Raw genomic sequence first — 20061 nt, 5'->3', positions numbered from 1 at the left:
TTCATATGGAAGAGTCAGATTCAGAGCCCCGAATTTCTGTCTCTTACTTCCATTTCCCCCCTTCCCTCCTCTCCCTGGGTGTGGGTTAGAGTGACATATCCCAGGTTGGAGATTTTCCGACATCTCTTGGCATCAAGGCCTGTAGATACTGATATTTGAGGGTTCCCCAAGAAAATGGTTTCACTCCTGAGCGAGGCAGCACCTAAGGTGGCCTTCAATGATCCTCGCTTCCTTGTATTCACGCCCTTGTATACTCTCTTCTCTCTGAGTATGGGCTGGACTTAGTGGTTGACTTCTAATGAATAGAATATGGCAGAAGTGAGGGGATGCCTCTTTCAAGATTAAGTTACAGAGAGACCGTGGCTTCTGTCTCACAGACTCTCTCTCAATCTCTCACTCTGAGAAAAATCAGCTGCCATGTTGCTCAGGAAGAGGTTCTAATGGCAAGAAAGTGATGTCACCAACCAACAGCCAACCAGGACTGAGGCTTGCTGACAGTCCTGTAAACACAATTGAGGGTAGCTTCTCCCCCTGTTAACTTTTGAGTTGTCTGCAGTCTGTCAATACCTCAATTTCAGCCTTGTGACAGACCCTGAGCCGACAGGCCCAAATTTCTGGCCCTTCAAAAAATGTCACATGATGAATGTTTGTTGTTTTCAGCTGCTAATTAGGGGTATGTTGTATAGTAAAATATAACTAATATAGTTACTACCCAATCACTCCATGATGAGGGTCATTGTTTAACAAGACCTGACAACTCACTAAGAGCTTTCCCTTGCCTTTTCAGTATTATGACTTTAAACACAAATAATTGAGAGAAAGGGGGATGGGGAAAATTTGGAGAATGGTGGCTATGATCTTTTTCTTGAATATGATGATGGTTCTGTGGATAGATATATAAATATATATACATGTCAAAATGTATCAAAGTATGTATTTTAAATATATGCAGTTTATTGTGTGCTAACTGTACTTCAATAAAGCTGTTAACATATGAATAGATATATGATTCACCAAATATTTGAAAATGGTCCAACATAACAGAGAGAGACCCAAATAAATAAAATGTAAAAGTCACTAGAGAAAACTAAAACAGTGCAGAAGCAAAGAATAAAAGTTTTTAAAATCTATAATAATTATCTTTTCAGACATAAATGAAAATTGTTCATCCATGAAAAGAGATGATATAAAAAGTGTAAGAAAGAGTTCTTATAAATTAAAAACATAGTGGAAAATGAACTTCAGAAGGTTTTGAAGATAAATTTGAAGAGATCTCTTCAAAAGTAGAATAGAGATAAAGAGGAAAAAATGGAAACAAGAAAATAAGAAAATGAGAGACCTAGTTCCAGAGGTTTAGTATTAGTATAAAGTAAATTCTAAAGAGAAAATAAAGAACAAAAACAATAAAGTGGACTCCTTTATCAATGAAAAATTTCTTTAATTTGAAAAAAAAGACAAATTTATACATTTAAGAGGCCAAAATAGTACTTTAAAGTGCTTTGTAGTAATTATCCACTTATATGTAATAAATGACTACAAAATGTGGCAACTAAAACTGCATGCATTTATCACCTCACATCCTCACTGATTCAGGAATCCAGAATGAGTTAGCTGGATTCTCTATTAGACTCGCCCACGAGGCTTCACTGAAGGTGTTGGCCAAGACAAACTGGGGAAAACTCTACTTCTAAGATCACTCACAAATTATTGGCAGGATGGAATTCCTTTTTAGTTATCATACTGAGAATTTCAATAGCTTGTTTACTCTGGGGTGTAGACACCATCCTTAGTCACTTGCCTTGTTGGCCTCTCCAATATGGCAACTTTATATATATCAAATCACACTTGCCAGAAATGCAAAAAAGAGTTTGCTAGCAAGAAAAAAAGTCACACCTAGTCATGGAAGTGATATCCCACTACCTTAGCTATATTCTATTGGTTAGAAGTAAGTCATTGGGGCAGCCTATTTTCAAGGAGAGAGAATTACACAACAGCATGAGTACAAAAAGGTAGAGATTACTGGCACTCATCTTGGAAATCTGTCTACCACACACTTCATTGTGAAAATGAAAAAAACTAAGAAAAAAAAAGTGATTTAAAATTTCCAGTGATAAAGACCATTAGCAATCATAAAACATTTCATGTTTTTCTTTTTTTTTTCCAGAAGGCTTTCTTTTTTTTTTTTTTTTTTAATTTTTATTTTTTATTTTTTTATTTTTTATAATTTTATTTGGTTACTTTTCAAGTACATTTTTTTCCCTCTCCCCCCCCCCCGCCCGGTCTCCCCCCTCCCTCCCATTCCCCCCCCCCCAAGTCCTCATCTCTGTGTCATTCATACTTGTTCCTCAAAATCCCTCCCCCCTTTTTCCCCTTAAGTTCCCTTCCCTCTCCCCTCTGGTCGCTGCCCACTTGTTCTCTATTTCAGCGTCTTTGTTTTTATTCTATTTGCTTATTTGTTTTATTCTTTAGCTTCCTGTCAAAGGTGAGATCATATGGTATTTGTCCTTCAATGCCTGGCCTATTTCACTCAGCATAATGCTTTCCAGTTCCATCCATGTTGTTGCAAAAAGGTAGTAGCTCCTTCTTTCTCTCTGCTGCATAAAATTCCATGGTGTATATGTACCACAATTTTTGGATCCATTCATTTACTGATGGGCACCTAGGTTGCTTCCAACTCTTGGCTATTGTAAATTGTGCTGCTATGAACATTGTGGTGCATAGGTTCTTTGAAATTGATGTTTTAGGATTCTTGGGGTATAATCCTAGGAGTGGAATTGCTGGGTCAAAAGGCAGGTCAATTTTTATTTTTCTGAGAAAATTCCATACTGTTTTCCATAATGGTTGTACCAGTCTACAATCCCACCAACAGTGAACTAAGGTCCCCTTTTCCCCACACCCTCTCCAACATTTGTTGTTTGTTGCTTTGTCTATTATAGCCATCCTGACTGGTGTAAAGTGGTATCTCATTGTGGTTTTAATTTGCATCTCTCTGATAGCTAACGATATTGAGCATCTCTTCATGTGTCTCTGGATGTTCTGTATGTCCTCTTTAGAGAAGTGTCTGTTCAAGTCCTTTTCCCATTTTTTAATTGGGTTCGATGTCTTCCTAGAGTGGAGTCGTGTAAGTTCTTTGTATATTTTGGAGATTAAACCTTTGTCTGAGGTATCATTGGCAAATATGTTTTCCCATACAGTTGGTTGTCTTTTTAATTTAATACTGTTTTCTTTAGCCATGCAGAAGCTTTTTATTTTGATGAGATCCCATTTGTTTATTCTTTCCTTTATATTCCTTGCTCTAGGGCACATATCTGTAAAAATGTTGCTGCGTGGAATATCTGAGATTTTCTTGCCAATGTTCTCCTCTAGGACTTTAATGGTGTCACAGCTTATATTTAAGTCTTTTATCCACCTTGAATTTATTTTGGTGTATGGTGTAAGTTGGTGCTCAAGTTTCATTTTTTTGCACGTAGCTGTCCAGTTCTCCCAACACCATTTGCTGAAGAGGCTATCTTTACTCCATTTTATGTTACTGCCCCCTTTGTCGAATATTAATTGACTGTAGAGGGTTGGGTTGATTTCTGGGCTCTCTGTTCTGTTCCATTGGTCTATGTGCCTGTTTTTATGCCAGTACCAGGCTGTTTTGATTACAGTGGCTTTGTAATACAGTTTGGTATCAGGTATTGTGATCCCTCCTACTTTGTTCTTCTTTCTCAAAAGAGCAGCTGCTATTCCGGCTCCTTTATGATTCCATATAAATTTTTGAAGTGTTTGTTCTATGTCTGTGAAATACGACATTGGTACTTTAATAGGTATAGCATTGAATCTGTATATTGCTTTGGGTAGTATGGACATTTTGATGATGTTAATTCTTCCAATCCATGAACACGGTATATGTTTCCATTTGTTTGTGTCTTCCTTGATTTCTTTCTTCAGTGCTGTGTAGTTTTCTGCATACAGGTCTTTTACCTCTTTGGTTAGGTTTATTCCCAGATATTTTATTTTTCTTTTTGCTATATCGAATGGGATTTTTTCCTTGATTTCTGCTTCTGCTGATTCATTGTTTGTATACAAAAATGCCTTTGATTTCTGGATATTGACTTTGTATCCTGCTGTTTTGCCAAATTCATTAATTAGTTTGAGCAGTTTTTGGGTAGAGTCTATAGGATTTTCCATGTACACTATCATGTCATCTGCAAACAGTGACAATTTTGTTTCCTCCTTTCCTATTTGGATGCCTTTTATTTCCTTTTCCTGCCTGATCGCTGTGGCCAAAACTTCTAATACTATATTGAATAGGAGTGGTGAAAGTGGACATCCTTGTCTTGTTCCTGATCTTAGTGGAAAAGCTTTTAGTTTTTGTCCATTGAGTATGATATTGGCTGTAGGTTTCTCATAAATGGCCTTTATTATATTGAGGAATGTTCCCTCTATTCCCATTTTGCTGAGTGTTTTTATCATAAATGGGTGTTGTACCTTATCAAAAGCTTTTTCTGCGTCTATTGATATGATCATGTGGTTTTTGTCTTTGCTTTTGTTTATGTGATGAATTACATTTACTGTTTTGCGAATGTTGAACCATCCTTGCATCCCTGGGATGAAACCCACTTGGTCATGGTGTATTATCTTTTGGATATATTGTTGGATGCGATTTGCTAATATTTTGTTGAGGATTTTAGCATCTATGTTCATCAGCGATATTGGCCTGAAGTTTTCTTTCTTTGTTGTATCTCTATCTGGTTTTGGAATTAGGATGATGCTGGCTTCATAAAAGGAGTTAGGGAGTTTTCCATCCTTTTGTATTTTTTGGAATAGTCTGTGAAGAATGGGGGTTAGCTCTTCCTTAAATGCTTTGTAGAATTCTCCTGTGAATCCATCTGGTCCAGGGCTTTTGTGTGATGGGAGTTTTTTGATTACTGCTTCAATTTCTTTTGCTGTTATTGGTCTATTCAGGTGTTCTACTTCTTTTTCATTGAGTTTTGGGAGATTATATTTTTCTAGAAATGTGTCCATTTCCCCTAGGTTCTCAAATTTCTTGGCATACAGTTCTTCATAGTAATTTCTTACAATCCTCTCTATTTCTGTGGTGTCAGTTGTAATCTCTCCTCTTTCATTTCTGATTGTTTATTTGTGTCCGTTCCCTTCTTTTCTTGATGAGCCTACTTAAAGGCTTGTCTATTTTGTTTATTTTTTCAAAGAACCAACTCCTGGATTCATTGATCTTTAGAATTGTACTTTTAGTCTCTATGTCATTTAGTTCTGCTCTGATCTTAGTTATTTCCTTCCTTCTACTTGCTTTGGGCTGTTTTTGTTGTTGTTCCTCGAGTTCTTGTAGGCGTAGAGTAAGTTCATTTGTTTGAAATGTCAGAAGGCTTTCTTGTAGTTAGATAAGAATAATGGTTCTCAATCAGGAGTGATTTTGGCTCCCAGGAGACCTTGACAATGTTAATAACATTTTTGGTTGTCACACACAAAGGATGTTATAGGCTCCTAGTGGGAAGAGTACAGAGATGTTGCTAAATATCCTGCAATTCCCATAACATATCCCTGCAATAAAACAGTATTTAGCCCAAATATCAATATGGCCAAAGTTTAGAAACCCTGGGTTAGCATCATGCATCATGTATTTTTTACCATGTACTAAGAATAGAAGTGACATGACGCTTCTGTGCCAAAGCAGTTAAAACTAGTGTCTTTCCTCCCAAGTCATTATTCCTCTGTCAGTTAATTTGAAAAAGTTACAGGTTGAGATAGTAGCATTATAAACAGAAAGGGCCAGAATTCCTGGGTCACCAGATGGAGCAGAGCTCCTAATGAACTGCATCAGATTTTAGTGAGCAAGAGATATACATTTATCTTGTTGAAATTTCACATGTGTCTTCTAAAAAAATTAGGAATAAATATCCCAAATAATATAGCTCTAGAGGGAACAAACAGGTTACTACAAATGCCTGGAAATCAAGATGGCATCAGATGCCTCAAAAGCAGCATCAAAAACAAGGGGATGGTGCAGCTTCAATAAACTGAGGGACAATAATATTCATTCTTAAGCCACAAATATCCCTTGGTACTAAATATATTTAATCAATAATGTTTGGCAAACTTGTAAAACTATGTGATATGAAAATTTAACTGAATCTATTCTGTTCTTAATTTGTAGAGTCCAAATAACAAATGATACCTGAATATTTTCTTGCCTCACTTTGTTAAATGTGAAGGTAGAATTAAGATATTTTGAAATTATTTACCTTATATTCACCCTATCTTAGGAAGCTTCTTAGGAATGTCTTTCTCCAAATGAGGGAGTAAACCTAAAAAAAAGGAACTCAGTGGGTTCAGACACAGTATCACCAACACTGGTGAGGAACATCCCCAGGATGACAGGCCTGGAGACCACCAGTTCCAAGTGGGTAAGCTCGACATATGCAAACCTGAAATTGTCACTTCTTTTCCATGCAGTCTCAAAGGGCTCTTTGATGCGTGCACTCACGGAAGTTGTTTGTACACATCCACACTGACAATATTCATCCTTCCCAGTTGGTTTCAGAGGTGTTCCTGGAGCCACACCTCAGCTGGTAGCACAGTATGTTCTCTCCTGCTTTGTGAGGCCATTTCCATTAGTTTCTATATGCTACCTTTAAAGAAACTTAACATTCTTTTACTATGTCTTTTGGTATCTTTCGGTCATAGCACAATTATGTTGTGATAACCACACAGATTAGTATCTGAAATGAGGTTGATGAAAAGACCCCAGACTCTAATAGCTAATTTTTTTGAAGTGTGGATAAACTGAAATAGAAGATGAATCAGCAATGCTAGAGTGGCAAAGGACCATCCTTGGATCAAGACTTCAAAATTTCATGTCTGGAATGAAGGAAGAATTGTTTCAATGGAACATGTCCATTGGAAATTTTGAGTCAGTGGGTTGAAAAATTAGAATTAAAAATTCTTGCCTTTGAGTTCCCTAGTTGCTTCTGAAAGGTCTAGTCAAGGTGAAAGTGACACCTGAAACTTTCTGGCAATTACTGTATATGGAAACCATCAGATCAATAGTCTGGCTGGCAAGGAAAAGCAAGACTGAAACTATAGCAGCTGATGTCTGAGACAGAGCCCTGGGATAAGATCACTGGGAATGGAAGACAAGCACCCTGGAGCTTCCCTTGACTGGCAGGTCTTCCTGACAAGCAGAAACAGGATCACTACCCGTGCTGTAGATGTTGAAGGGACGAGAGCAGAGCAATTTTTAACTCTCACTAAGCAGACTATATCCACAGAATGTTTTATAATGTAGAAACGATAAAACAAAGGCAATTAAATAGGTACCAAATATTTTAAATGTAAGATAAAATAATGCTAATAGTAATAGTCCAGAACAAGCTATTTCTTTACTAGCCTACCCTTAAAAATATCCAAGAAGATTTATTTGGTGTTAGTTTTTTTAACTCTAAATTAACTTTCTAGTAAATAGCTGCTCTTAATTCTAGTTTCTTACAGGAAGCTACAATCTTGAAGTTCTGTGATTTCAGCCACAATTTTGGTAAAAAAAAACAAAAATAGTGTTTAGAGAAAAGACATGATTTGCTACTTAAACAAATCACCTTTACAAAATAGAAAATCAAAATTATTTAATTGAGATTAAAAATCTGTTATTTATACATCCAGAAAATCATTTAAAGATCCTGATTTAAAGATACATTGAAAGATTAAATCTTACTGGGTGGGGTTTTAAATGTGAAAGTTATGGTTAAATGTGTCTCTAAAGATTTGAAAACTTTCAGTTTCCAGCATAATTTACGGTTCCTAAGAATAGTAAACTGAAGTAGAATTAGGGAAAATGGTACTGAAGTATAGCTGGATGGTAAACTTAAGATTAAATTTTGTTTGTGACTGAAGTTAAGTTGTTATCAGCTTAAAATAGACTGTTGTATCAATAATATATTTATATAAACCTCATAGTAACCATAAAGCAACAACCTAAAGTAAATACACAAAAAATTAAAAGAAGTGAGTCAAAACATACCAACATGGGCAGTTATCAGTTCACAAAGGAAGAAAGGAACAAATGGACTACAACCAACCAGAAAACAGCTAATAAGATGGCAGCAGTATGTCTTGGCCTATCAATTACTACTTTAAATGTAAATGGACTAAATTTTCCAACCTAAACCTATAGAATGGCTGAATGCATAAAAAACAAGACCCAGTCCTGGCTGGTGTGGATCAGTTGATTAGAGTGCCATCCCATAGACCACTGGGTTGTGGGTTTGATTCCCGGTCTGGGCACATGCCTGGGTTATAGGTTCAGTCCCAGTCTGGATGCTTGTGAGAGGCAGCCAATCAATGTTTCTCTTTTACATCCATGTTTCTCTCTCTCTTTCTTTCCCTCTCTTCCACTCTCTCTAAAAAATCGATAAGCATGTACTTGGGTGAGGGTTAAAAAAAGACCCAACTCTATGCTGCCTACATAAGACCTCACTTCAATTCTAAGGACACACAAAGACTCAAACTAAAGGGATGGAAAAATATGTTCCATGCAAGTGGAAACAAAGAGCAAAAATAGATATACTTACCTTGGACGAAACAGACTTTAACTCAAAAACTATCAAAAGATGAAGGTCATTATATATTGACAAAGGAGTTGTTCTCCTGAACAACCAGTGAGTCAAAAAATCAAATGGAATATCAAAAAATATCTACATAAATGAAAATGGGAACACAATATACCAAAACTTAGGGGATACAGCAAAAGTAGTTCTAAAAAGGAAGTTTAGAGTGACAAATGCCTACATTAAGAATAAAAGAAATAACTAAACTTTATACTTCAAGGAACTATAAGGAATAAAAAAGCCCTGCCTAGTGTAGCTCAGTGGATTGATCTGGTGTTTGTGAACCAAAGCACTGCTAGTTTGATTCCCAGTCAGGGCACATGTCTGAGTTGCAGGCCAGGTCCCCAAGCGGGGGTGCACAAGATGCAACCACACATTGATTTTTCTCTCTCTCCCTTTCTCCTTCCCATCCCCTCTCTAAAAATAAATAAATGAATAAATAAAATCTTTTTAAAAGGAATAAAAAATGAGCCTAATATTAGCAGAAAGGGAAATAACAAAGACTGGATCAGAAATCAGTAAAATAGACTAGAAAAAAAGTAGAAAAGTGTGCTATAACTAGGAGCTATTTTTTAAAACATAAATTTGACAAACCTTTAGCTAGCCTTTCTAAGATAAAAAGTGAGAAGACTGAAATAAAGTAAGAGAAAAAGAAAAGACATTACAATGGATACCACAGAAATACAAAGGATCATGAGACTGCTATGAACAAGTATAAGCTAAGGAAATGAATAAAGTGGAAGAAATTAATACATTCCTAGGACCATACCACCTCCAAAGATGGAATCACAAAGAAGTAGAAAATCTGCTCAGACCTATAACAAGTATGGAGATTGAATCAGTAATCAAAATTCTCCCAACAAAGACAATCTTCACTGGTTAATTCTAGCAGACATTTAAAGGAAAATTAATGCCAGTCTTTCTCAAACTGTTCCAAAAAATCAAAGCAGAGAGAACACTCCCATCTCATTTTATAATGCCAGCATTCTCCTGATACCAACGCCAGACAAAGATATTACAAGAAAAGTAAAGGCCAATTACCCTGATGAATATGCATGAAAAATTCTCAACAAACTACTACACAGCAAGTTCAACAGGATCATACAGCATAATTAAGTGGTACTTATCCCTAGGATGCAAGGATGGTTCACATACATAACTAAATAAATGTAATACATCACATTATTAGAATGAAAATTTTTATATTGTATACTTATCTCAATAGATGCAGAATAAGCATTTGACAAAATTTTAATTTTTATTCTTTCATCATAAAAACTGTCCACAAATTGGGTATAGAAAGAATGTACCTCAACACAATACAAGTCATAAATGACAAGTCCACAGTTAACATACTCAGTGGTGAAATATTGTTAGTTTTTCTCTCTGATATTATAAACAAGACAAAAATTGCCTATTCTTGCCACTTGTATTCCTCATACTACTGGAATTCCTAGCCAGAGCAATTAGGAAAGAAAAAGAAATAAAAAGTATCCAAGTAAAAAGAACTTAAAGAAAAACTTAAATTGTCTCTGAATTTTTTATGATGGTAATGAGAATAATGCAGCTGAAACTTTAGTATTTGCTCTATCAAACATACTTTATATCATATTCCTTCTTAATATTTATAAAAATGAAACAAGGCAGGTGCTATTTTTTAATATTAGGAATGAAAAAACTGAGGCACAGGGGGTTTAAGTAATACTGGGTGGTAGAACCAAAATTTGCTGTAAGATCTGAGTACAGATCCCACATGCTTAACCATTTTACAACATTTTTTTCTGTTTATATTATTGAATGTTTGTTTCTCTTATGTCTCAGGTTGCCTTGTATTATAGTTATCTATGAATCATTCTTTTTTAGTATGAGCTATTCAGCTGAAATAACTGAAAATTATAGATATACAAGTGTGTCCATCAAATCTTTCCATTTTAAATGTTTTCTAACATTTTTTGCATCTCTTTAATAAACTTTTATAATTCAGGAAGAAACTTCAGGAAAGTTACTTGCATACTTTTAACATTGAAATGATTTTAATATTCTGTTTTATTCCTTTTCACAGCAGTTAGCACATTCCTTTGAATACCAGAAGTGCAAAACTTTGTTAAGTAAATATAGTTAACCTGTGTTGGCCCCAGGTGTCCCAGAATTCTCCAGCATTCTAAAAATCATATTTTCATTTAATATTTTAATAGAATAGCTGAAGTCCCAGTTTTATATACTGTAGGAAGCTCATTGGTCTCTGCTCCACAATACTTCTGAATCTTATGGGTTAGGAGAGGGCTTCTATATTTTTTTCTGGTCACCAGACACTTCAGTTGGACTCCTGCTGTTAGCTCCCCTCTGTGACTTGTCTTCTGAGATTGCCATTCTGAGCATTGTCTACTAAGATAAGTGTGTTTTGTGGTAGTCTTACTGAAGGCACAGCTTTTATTTATTCATTTCATAGTTCACTAAACATACAAATATCACTGAGTGTCTAATGGCACTATGTTGGGCACTGATAAGACCATGATAAGTAAACCAAGTCTCCACAGTCATGTAGCTCATATTCTAGCAAGGAAACATAAAACACAGGTACACAAATAAATGTAAAATTACAACTGAGGTAAGTGTGATAGAGGAGAGGCCCATGGTAGACTGAGAGCCATGTAGACTTGAACTGACAGTTGAAGGGTAGGCAGACCTTAACCAGCCCTGTAGCAGAGATGGGGGGGGACAGAGGGTGAGGCATAGTGGATGTGGAGATTGGGAGATGGTGGTCTAAATTAGGGAAATGATGGTGGAGATGAAGATAAAGATTTCAGAAGCATCTAGTATAGCATAAAGAAGGGGACCTGGTGACAAGAGGAAAACATAAGGAATCAAAAACACAGAGCTCAGTATAGGCAGAAACTTGGTAAATGCATGCAGACATACATTTCAGTCATACAAATTTATCCGGCGTTTTTGAATTTGGAAAATTTTCACCAGTTATGTCGCTCCTCAGGTTCCTTCCCAGCAGCTGTTCCTTTAAACCCACTTTCTCTTTTTCAAAACCATATTCTCTACCACTATATATTTTGTTGCTCTACCTGTTTCCGGACTCCTGGTAATTACTTCATAGTAACTTTAGTAATACAATTATTATGTGAACAGTGTAACACTAAATCTCCAATAGTTTAGTGTCTGCTTCGCACTGCCAACACTGTCATCGAGCTGTTGCTAAGCTGTCTGTCACAGTGCCACCCTTAGTAATACAAAGAGCTTGGAGAAGTACTGAAGTCACGGCAGTTCTTATTTGTTTTGTAAATATATCTTAGATCAAATTCTTAGACGTCTACCAGAACTTCCAGGGTCATGGGGTTATGTATAGTGATGCACACTTTCATCTCCCCGTTGGGCAGAATCAGCTTCAAGTTTCCTTAAGCCCTTCATTTGGTTACATCTCATTTGCTACTGACCAGCTATGGTATTTACATCTCCTAGGAGAAATTGACTTTTAATTATTTTCTCGTTCTCATTCTATGTGTCATGGCCTTTCCTCCAAAATGTCAGTTTTAGTAACCCCAATGGCTTACAGGAACAAAAAGCTAATGTATAGTAGTTATATAGGGTAAGTACTTTATGTTAACAGTGTAGAATCAACATGCTTCAGAATGAATTATGACTTTCATAGCTATATATTCCTAGGAGGAGGAATATGTACACCTAATATTGGATCTGTTTTTGTGCTCTTTTGAAGGAAACATCCTTCTGTATCAGAACTCCCCATGTTTCCATATCCAGATTTTTTCACCAGGGGTGATGAAGAATTGTCAAGAATCATTGACCATCACGTAAGACTGACTTTCTTAAATTACTAGCAAAAGCTTTGTTTTTAAAAGTATTTTGAATTAGAATGTATAGTTCTGAGACTTTAATATCGACACATGGAACTTAAAAGTAGAGCCATGATTGGGCATTGCTAAATTTAACTATATCTCACCAGACTGTCTATACATATCAATGCTTTTATTGGGCTACAGAAAACTTGGCATCTGTCATTTTTAAAATCTAGTCTTATTCTGTTTCTTGAATTAGTACTGATTATTTTTTTACAAGAATCTGATATTGAACACTGAACACTAGTTTCTTCTATGGTGTAGTTTTAGTAATGGAACAAAAATCTTTTTACTCAAAAAAATCTTTGGAATCAATTTTCAGTGACCATTCTTTACCCTTGAAATACTAGGAAGACTTTAATTATTTTATTCCTGGTATGAGTTTAAAAAGCTGTGGAAATACAAGACTATTCACTTAAGACACTTTAAACCACTGAGGTATAATTAGGGGATGATTTCTTGCCAAATCATTTTACGACTACTCATTTTTGGGGGTAGAGTTGGAATAGGAGAGAAGGTACTCATTTTTTTTCCTTTGAGTTCAATATGGATTCAGTAGGATATAGAATGTGTTTTAATTAATTTTATATCCAGTAGTTTAGTATTGTCTGTCAGATTTTATCCATATTCCCATGATTATTTTTTATTATTTTATTTTATTTAATTTATTGGATATAATTAATAAAATTACATAGGTTTCAAGTGCACAATTCTATAACACATTATATTTACATTGTACTGTGCGTTCACCACCCCAAGTCAAGTCTCCTTCCATCACTCCCGCTTTCACCTTTCCCTCTGACATTCGCCGAACTATTGTTTGTGTCCATTAGTCTTTTTTCTTCTGTGCCTAATTTGATCACTGTGCTCACCCAGCCCCTAACCCTATCCCTTTGACAACCATCAGTCTGTTCTCTGTGTCCATGAGCCTCTTTCTATTTTGCTTGTTATTTTTTATTAGATTACACATATAAGTGAAGTCATATCATACTTGTCTTCCTCTGACTCACTTATTTCTCATAGCGTAATACTCTCCGGGTCCTTTTACGTTGTCACAAAAGGTAAGATCTCCTTCTTTTTTATGGCTGAGTAGTATTCCATTGTGTAAATGTACCACAGCTTTTTATCTACACATCTACTGATGGGCACTTGGGCTGCTTCCAAATCTTGGCTATTGTAAATGATGCTGCAATAAGCTTAGAAGTGCATAGATTCTTTTGAATTAGTGTTTTGGGTGTCTTCGGATATATTCCCAGAAGTGGAATCGGTGGGTCAAAAGACAGTTCTATTTTCAATTTTTTGAGGTAACTACGTACTGCTTTCCACAGTGCTACCACCAATCTGCATTCCCACCAACAGTGCACTAGGGTTCCCTTTTCTCCATGTCCTTGCCGACATTTGTTAGTTGATTATTTGTAATAGTCATTCTGACACGAGTGAGGTGGTATCTGATTATGATTTTAATTTGCATTTCTCTGATGATTAGTGAGGTTAACCATTTTTTCTTATGTTTATTGGCCATTTGTATGTCCTCTTCAGAGAAGTGTCTATTCAGTTCCTTTGCCCACTTTTTAATCAGAAAAAAACATAGTTACGAGAAATGTGTGAGATTTTACTGCCTATGCTTTTTTCTAGATTTTTTAGGATTTTGAGTCTAACATTTAAGTATTTATTTCAATTTAAGTTTATTCTTGTATATGGTGTTAAGAAAGTGGTCTAGTTTCACTTCTTTGGAGTATCTGTCCAATTTTCCAACACCATTTATTGAATAGGCTGTCTTTACTCCATAGTATGTTTTTGCCTCCTTTCTCAAATATTAATTGACCATAAAGGTTTGGACTTATTTCTGGACTATCTATTCTTTTCCATTTACCTATATGTCTGTTTTTAATTCCCATATCATGCTGTTTTAATTACTCTTACAGTGTAGTTTAATATTAGGTAATATGATTCCTCCAACTTTGTTCTCCTTTCTCAAGATTGCTGTTGCTCTTTCGGGTTTCTTGTGGTTCCATATAAAGGCTTGGAATATTTATTCTATTTCCGTGAATACATCATTGGTATCTTGCTAGGAATTACATTGAATCTAAGATGGCTTTGGTAGTGTGCACATTTTAATGATGCTGATTCTTCCTACCCATGAACATGATATATGCTTCCACTTACTTGTATCTTCTTCAGTCTCTTTCTTCATTGCCTTATAATTTCGTGAATACAGGAAGTCCTTGTTTAAATTTATTCCTAAGTATTTTTTACACAATTGCAAATGGTACTATTTTCTTACTTTCCCTTTCTGATAGTTCATTATTGGTGTACAAAAATGCAACTAATTTCTGGATATTTATTTTGTATCCTACTTTACTGAATTTATTTATCAATTTTAGTATTTTCAAAATTTGTTATTATTATTTTGTTTCAGTTGTCCCATTTATCCCCTTTTGCCCTCCTCTGCCCAGCCCACCACCCTGCTCCTACAGTCAATCCCCACACTGTTTTCCATGTCTGTGGGTCATTATACATGTTCTTTGACTAGTCCCTTCTCTTTCTTTCTACCATTATCTCCCTCCCCTCTCCCTTCTGGTCACTGTCAATCTGTGCCATGTTTCCATGCCTCTGGTTCTATTTTGCTTGTTAGTTTATTTTTGTTCACTAGGTTCCTCTTATAGGTGAGATTATAAGCTACTTGTCTTTTACTGACTGGCTTATTTCATTTGGCATAAATAATGCTCTCCAATTCCATCTGTGCTGTCATAAAAGGTAGGAGTTCCTTCTTTCTTTCTGCTGTATAGCATTCCAAAATCTTTAGGGTTCTCTCATGATCATTTATTTGCATCCATTTAATTAGTGATATTTTGAGAAGTAATAAAGGATTATATTATTTACTGATCCTATTAAATTGTAATTTATTATATAGCTAATATTTAAGCCACTCTAGCAATAGTTACAATTATTAGGATCTGGAGGCTGAATGACACATGAAAACAAAAAATAGGAGCTGTAGTATGGTATTTATATTGGTATATTGACAAATCAATATACCATATAAACTGAGTATTATAAAAATTCTTGATGGTTCATAAATTACAGCATCCATATTTTACTCTTTGCTCAGCAAAATTTTCTAGGACAGGTTATAAGAGCTAGCCAATTATCAACAGGTATGTACATATATAGTTTAGTTTTAATAACACAAAAAAATCTTTTGATTCAGTTTTTGGTGACTATTCTGCACCTGTAATGGATTAGAAAGACTTTAATCACTTTGTGATTGAACTCATTTGCCTAAGTTGAGTTGAAGAGACAGAGGACATTATTTTGAATGATAGAGAGAAGAGGTTAGGAAGAGAAGGCTAGAAAATGAATCCTAAAAACTATCATCTTTTCTACTTCCCAAAGGTATAAAGATTATGTAATTAATCACCACCATGAATCTGTTTAGAGCATAGCTATAGAAGGGTAAAGGAATCCTTTTCGAAAATAAGATTGAATATTGATAGGATACAAATTGTATGATATATGGTTAGTGTAATCAAAGAGTAGTTTGTGGTATTGATTTGGGAAGGTTTGTGGAAGTTTCTTTGAATATCACATTTAACAAAGTATTCATGTGTCAGCCATTTCCTTTCAGATAGCTATAGCAGTAATCTTTTGTACATAATATTTTACATTCTACAAAATATTCTTAGATTAGTTACTTTAATCATCACAATGACTCCATAAAATATTTACCAATAAGAATGGTGATTTATATTTCAGTTATTTTCCCAAAGTTTTAAAGTTAGTAAATGACTGTGTACAAATCTTTGGACTCCAAATCTACTTTTCTTTTTAATTTTCATTCATTCCTCAATTTCCTGATTTATAAGCCCCAACCTGAATGGAAATGGGTGTGAGGAGGTTAAATATGTAGGACTGACAAGAAACAAAAACACAGCTACAGGTTTAATTGTCCTGCTAAGTCAACTGAATTTTACTGAGTGGCTATAATAAGCAAAGAATAAGGCAGACACCTAGTTGTTTAGCAGATGTTAAGATACTGCTGTTATCCTGTAGTATAATAATTGAGTTCCTGAGTAAATGGGTTGAATAAAGCAGTAAATGGTGCTTCTATTTTTCATCAATTTTAAACAAATCTGCATCCTCCTCACTGCCATGTCAGTGATAATACTGGCAGACAAAAGTAAAGGCAAGTCAACTGTCTATCCAAATAGAATTTATCAAGGTCAACAGAGACAAAGATGTGAAAAAAAGTATGTATTTTTTTCTGGGCAAACAAAATGAAAGATTATAATATTATGGTGAATTCCAGCATTGCCAAGTCTAACAAGGTGGGAGAGGAAGAGGAGCAGCCACCTAGACATTAGTGATATGCCACATTCCTGTTTTTACGCATGCTGTTTGGGAAACCCAAGCATTCTGTTTTACTGAGAGCTCTTCAGAGTTGATCTTCTGTTGATTTTTCATAATGTAGAGATCAAAGTCATGAGGTACATTGAAATCTCTCATGTAAGTAGATAAGTTACCTTTGTTTATAGATACTGTCTTATTTCACCAACTACTACTTTTATGCTATAACATAAAATTGGTAGTTTTGTGAAACAATTTTATGACTTAGTTTATTATATAAGAAATAATTATGTCACAGATATTATAGAATTTGTAGGAAAAAAAACCCAAGCATGGATTTGAGCCTGTGCCTGAATACTCAGGATGTTTTCTCTTAATTTTCTGGATATTTCATGCAAAACTGGTGTCTAAGAAATGAAAGTTGATTAGTAATGACAGTATATAGGAATACTCTTAAGACAAGAGCAAGTAATATTTTTATTTCTTATGCCTTAAAATTTTAACTGGAATTTAAAAAGTAGATATGATTTTATTATGCTTTTTAAAAATATTTGCTCTGAGTATGTTGATACTTTCAAAACTTTTATTGGTTTCCGAAGGCTAAGTGATGTTACAGATTTTGAGATTTGATATTGCTTATTTATATCTATCTACCCCAGATGACAAATAATAGTTATAATTCATAGCACTGACATATAGTAATTTATAAGTTAATTGATAAAATTGTGCATCTATTCTTACATGTTTAAACTTCAGTCACCTTCAAAGTACTCTTCATTTGATGCAATACACCTAGGGAGCCATTTTTTTCTACTACTCAAAACAGTTTTTGAACTTGTTGATTTTGATACTTACTTGTGCGTCTGCTGTTTTTGATTTCACTTCTGCCACATCACCAAAATATCTCCCTTGAGGACTTTTTTCATCTGGGGAAATAAAAAAAAGTTGCTCAGGGTGAGATCATATGAATAGGGAGGGTGGGTCACAGGGGGCAGAAGTCATGCCCATTTGGAGTCAAAAACTGCTGAACCCTCAGCATGGTGTGAGCAGGTGTGTTTGTAAATTGCCCATCAGAAAACGGACAAACACACTGAAAGGGTCTTTAAAAAATTCACTGAAGCTGAATGCAGCTTCTCACAACTCCAACTGGTGCACTGACACAGATGGGTTCCTAGACCACTCACCTAGTGGGGGAAGCCTGCACTACAAGAGGCCTACACTACAAGAGGTCTGTCCTCCAGAAGATAATTTTATTTTGGGGGGTACCCTCCCTCATATGCATGAGTGAAGGACAAAACCAGCAATGTAGGTAGTACGGTTAGGAATTTCTACATTTCATGCTAGGAGTCATTCTGCCTTGAACTTTTCATCCGGCCTAGAGTGTTTACCACCTCTTTTTACCCCTTCCTTTATGAAAGATATTAGAAACAGTATGGAATTTTCTCAGAAAAATAAAAATCGACCTGCCTTTTGACCCAGCAATTCCACTGCTAGGATTATATCCTAAGAACCCCAAAACATCCATTTCAAAGAACCTATGCACCACAATGTTCATAGCAGCACAATTTACAATAGCCAAGAGCTGGAAGCAACCTAGATGCCCATCAGTAAATGAATGGATCAAAAAAATTGTGGTACATATACACAATGGAATTCTATGCAGCAGAGAGAAAGAAGGAGCTACTACCTTTCGCAACAACATGGATGGAACTGGAAAGCATTATGCTGAGTGAAATAAGCCAGGGGTTGAAAGACAAATACCATATGATCTCACCTTTAACAGGAAGCTAAATGATAAAACAGACAAGCAAGCAAAATAAAAACAAATACACTGAAATAGAGAACAAGGGGACAGCGACCAGAGGGGAGAGGGAAGGGAATTTAAGGGGAAAAAATGGGAGGGATTTAGAGGAACAAGTATAAAGGACACAGGGACAATAACTAAGGGGGGTAGAAATTGGAGGGAGGTGGGGTGCATGGGAAAGGGGTGGGCTGGGATGGGAGAAATAAACAGAAAACTGTACTTGAAAATAACTAAATAAAAATTAAAAAAAAGAAAGATATTAGAAGGGAGAAAGTTCCTCCTGATGATGCATGGTTGAAGGGACATTGCTATGTTCAAGTTCTTATTCCTAGGGCCCTTGCCTCCAGATGTGCTGTTATTGCTGTGACTTGCAATGAACCTTTTAGATATTTCTAGGGTGCTACTGAAAAATCAGCATTTATCATCTGATTAATTTTATTTTTTACCTCACATGTACCAGTAATAATATCATGATTTCTGCCTTTCATTTTAATTTGTTTTTTTTTTTTTTTGGTTTGGCTTTGGCTTGATTTTTATTTCATGATTTTATGATCTCATGTAAATAGCTGTGTTGATGAAGAAAGAAAATTTACTTGCTATACAAAAATATAAACTTTATTATCTCTCCTTTTGAATGATTTATGATTATTTAAAATGTTAAGAGGGAATTATGGGTTTTTTTTTGTGGGAGGGTATACTTTCTGATAGATAAGTTATATGTTTTCCAGTATGGTAGAGTATAAATTCCTGAAAAACATCTATGAGAAAAATTAAGACAATAATTGAATATAAGAATTTGCATTTAAGAAGTTAAATTAATTTTCCCATGCAAAATCACATATAAATGACACGTTTTCTCTGTGACAGTGGCAGAAAGAGCTAAAGACCCGAGAGGAAGAATATGCCATATGTGAGGCCAGAGAAGGGGAAGATAAAGAGTTAGAGGAAAAAAATCACTTCATGGAAATTATGAAGAGAAGAGAAGAGAAACTACACAAGAAAACCAAACCCTATGAACTTCCTACTAGGACTGAAGTCATTGCACTAGAAAAGAAAATGACCCAAAATCGAGAGCCATATGCCAGAAATTCATTGTATGAAAAAGACCAAGATAGCTACATGTTAGGAAACCTTTCCTGTAATTAACAGGAAGTCATCTCTTAAAAAGAAATTGTTATCCTGGTACAGGCTCTGTTATAGTCATATCTTAGTCCTCAATGAACAATTAGCTCTCACTCATATTTGAGTGAAGTGAGTTTACCAATTAAAGATTTTTAAGGATACAGCTAGACTTTTCATAATTTACTCTTATCTTGTGATCATACAGTACACTTAATCAACGATTCCTAAGGTATTGATATTCATTGGACAGTGCAGTGGAAATGAATTGCAAATTTTTATTGAGTCACATATAAGATTTCTGGAAAACAGAATGAGCATTAAC

General features: G+C 35.2%; 1 protein-coding gene across 1 annotated transcript in view; it reads left to right on the top strand.

Annotated features, from left to right (window-relative positions):
- Window positions 1-19763, top strand: part of TMEM232 (transmembrane protein 232) — a 171280-nt gene extending 151517 nt beyond the window's left edge. The window contains exons 12-13 of the mRNA XM_053665278.1: window positions 12328-12421; window positions 19485-19763. Of these exons, the coding sequence (XP_053521253.1) occupies window positions 12328-12421; window positions 19485-19763 (373 nt within the window). The remainder of the gene's footprint in view (window positions 1-12327; window positions 12422-19484) is intronic.
- Window positions 19764-20061: the final 298 nt, after the last annotated feature.

The sequence above is a fragment of the Artibeus jamaicensis genome, unplaced genomic scaffold (assembly GCF_021234435.1).
Source record: "Artibeus jamaicensis isolate MK-2021 breed Jamaican fruit bat unplaced genomic scaffold, CSHL_Jam_final contig_402, whole genome shotgun sequence".
Taxonomy (NCBI): domain Eukaryota; kingdom Metazoa; phylum Chordata; class Mammalia; order Chiroptera; family Phyllostomidae; genus Artibeus; species Artibeus jamaicensis.
This window is presented reverse-complemented; position numbering and strand designations above follow the sequence as displayed.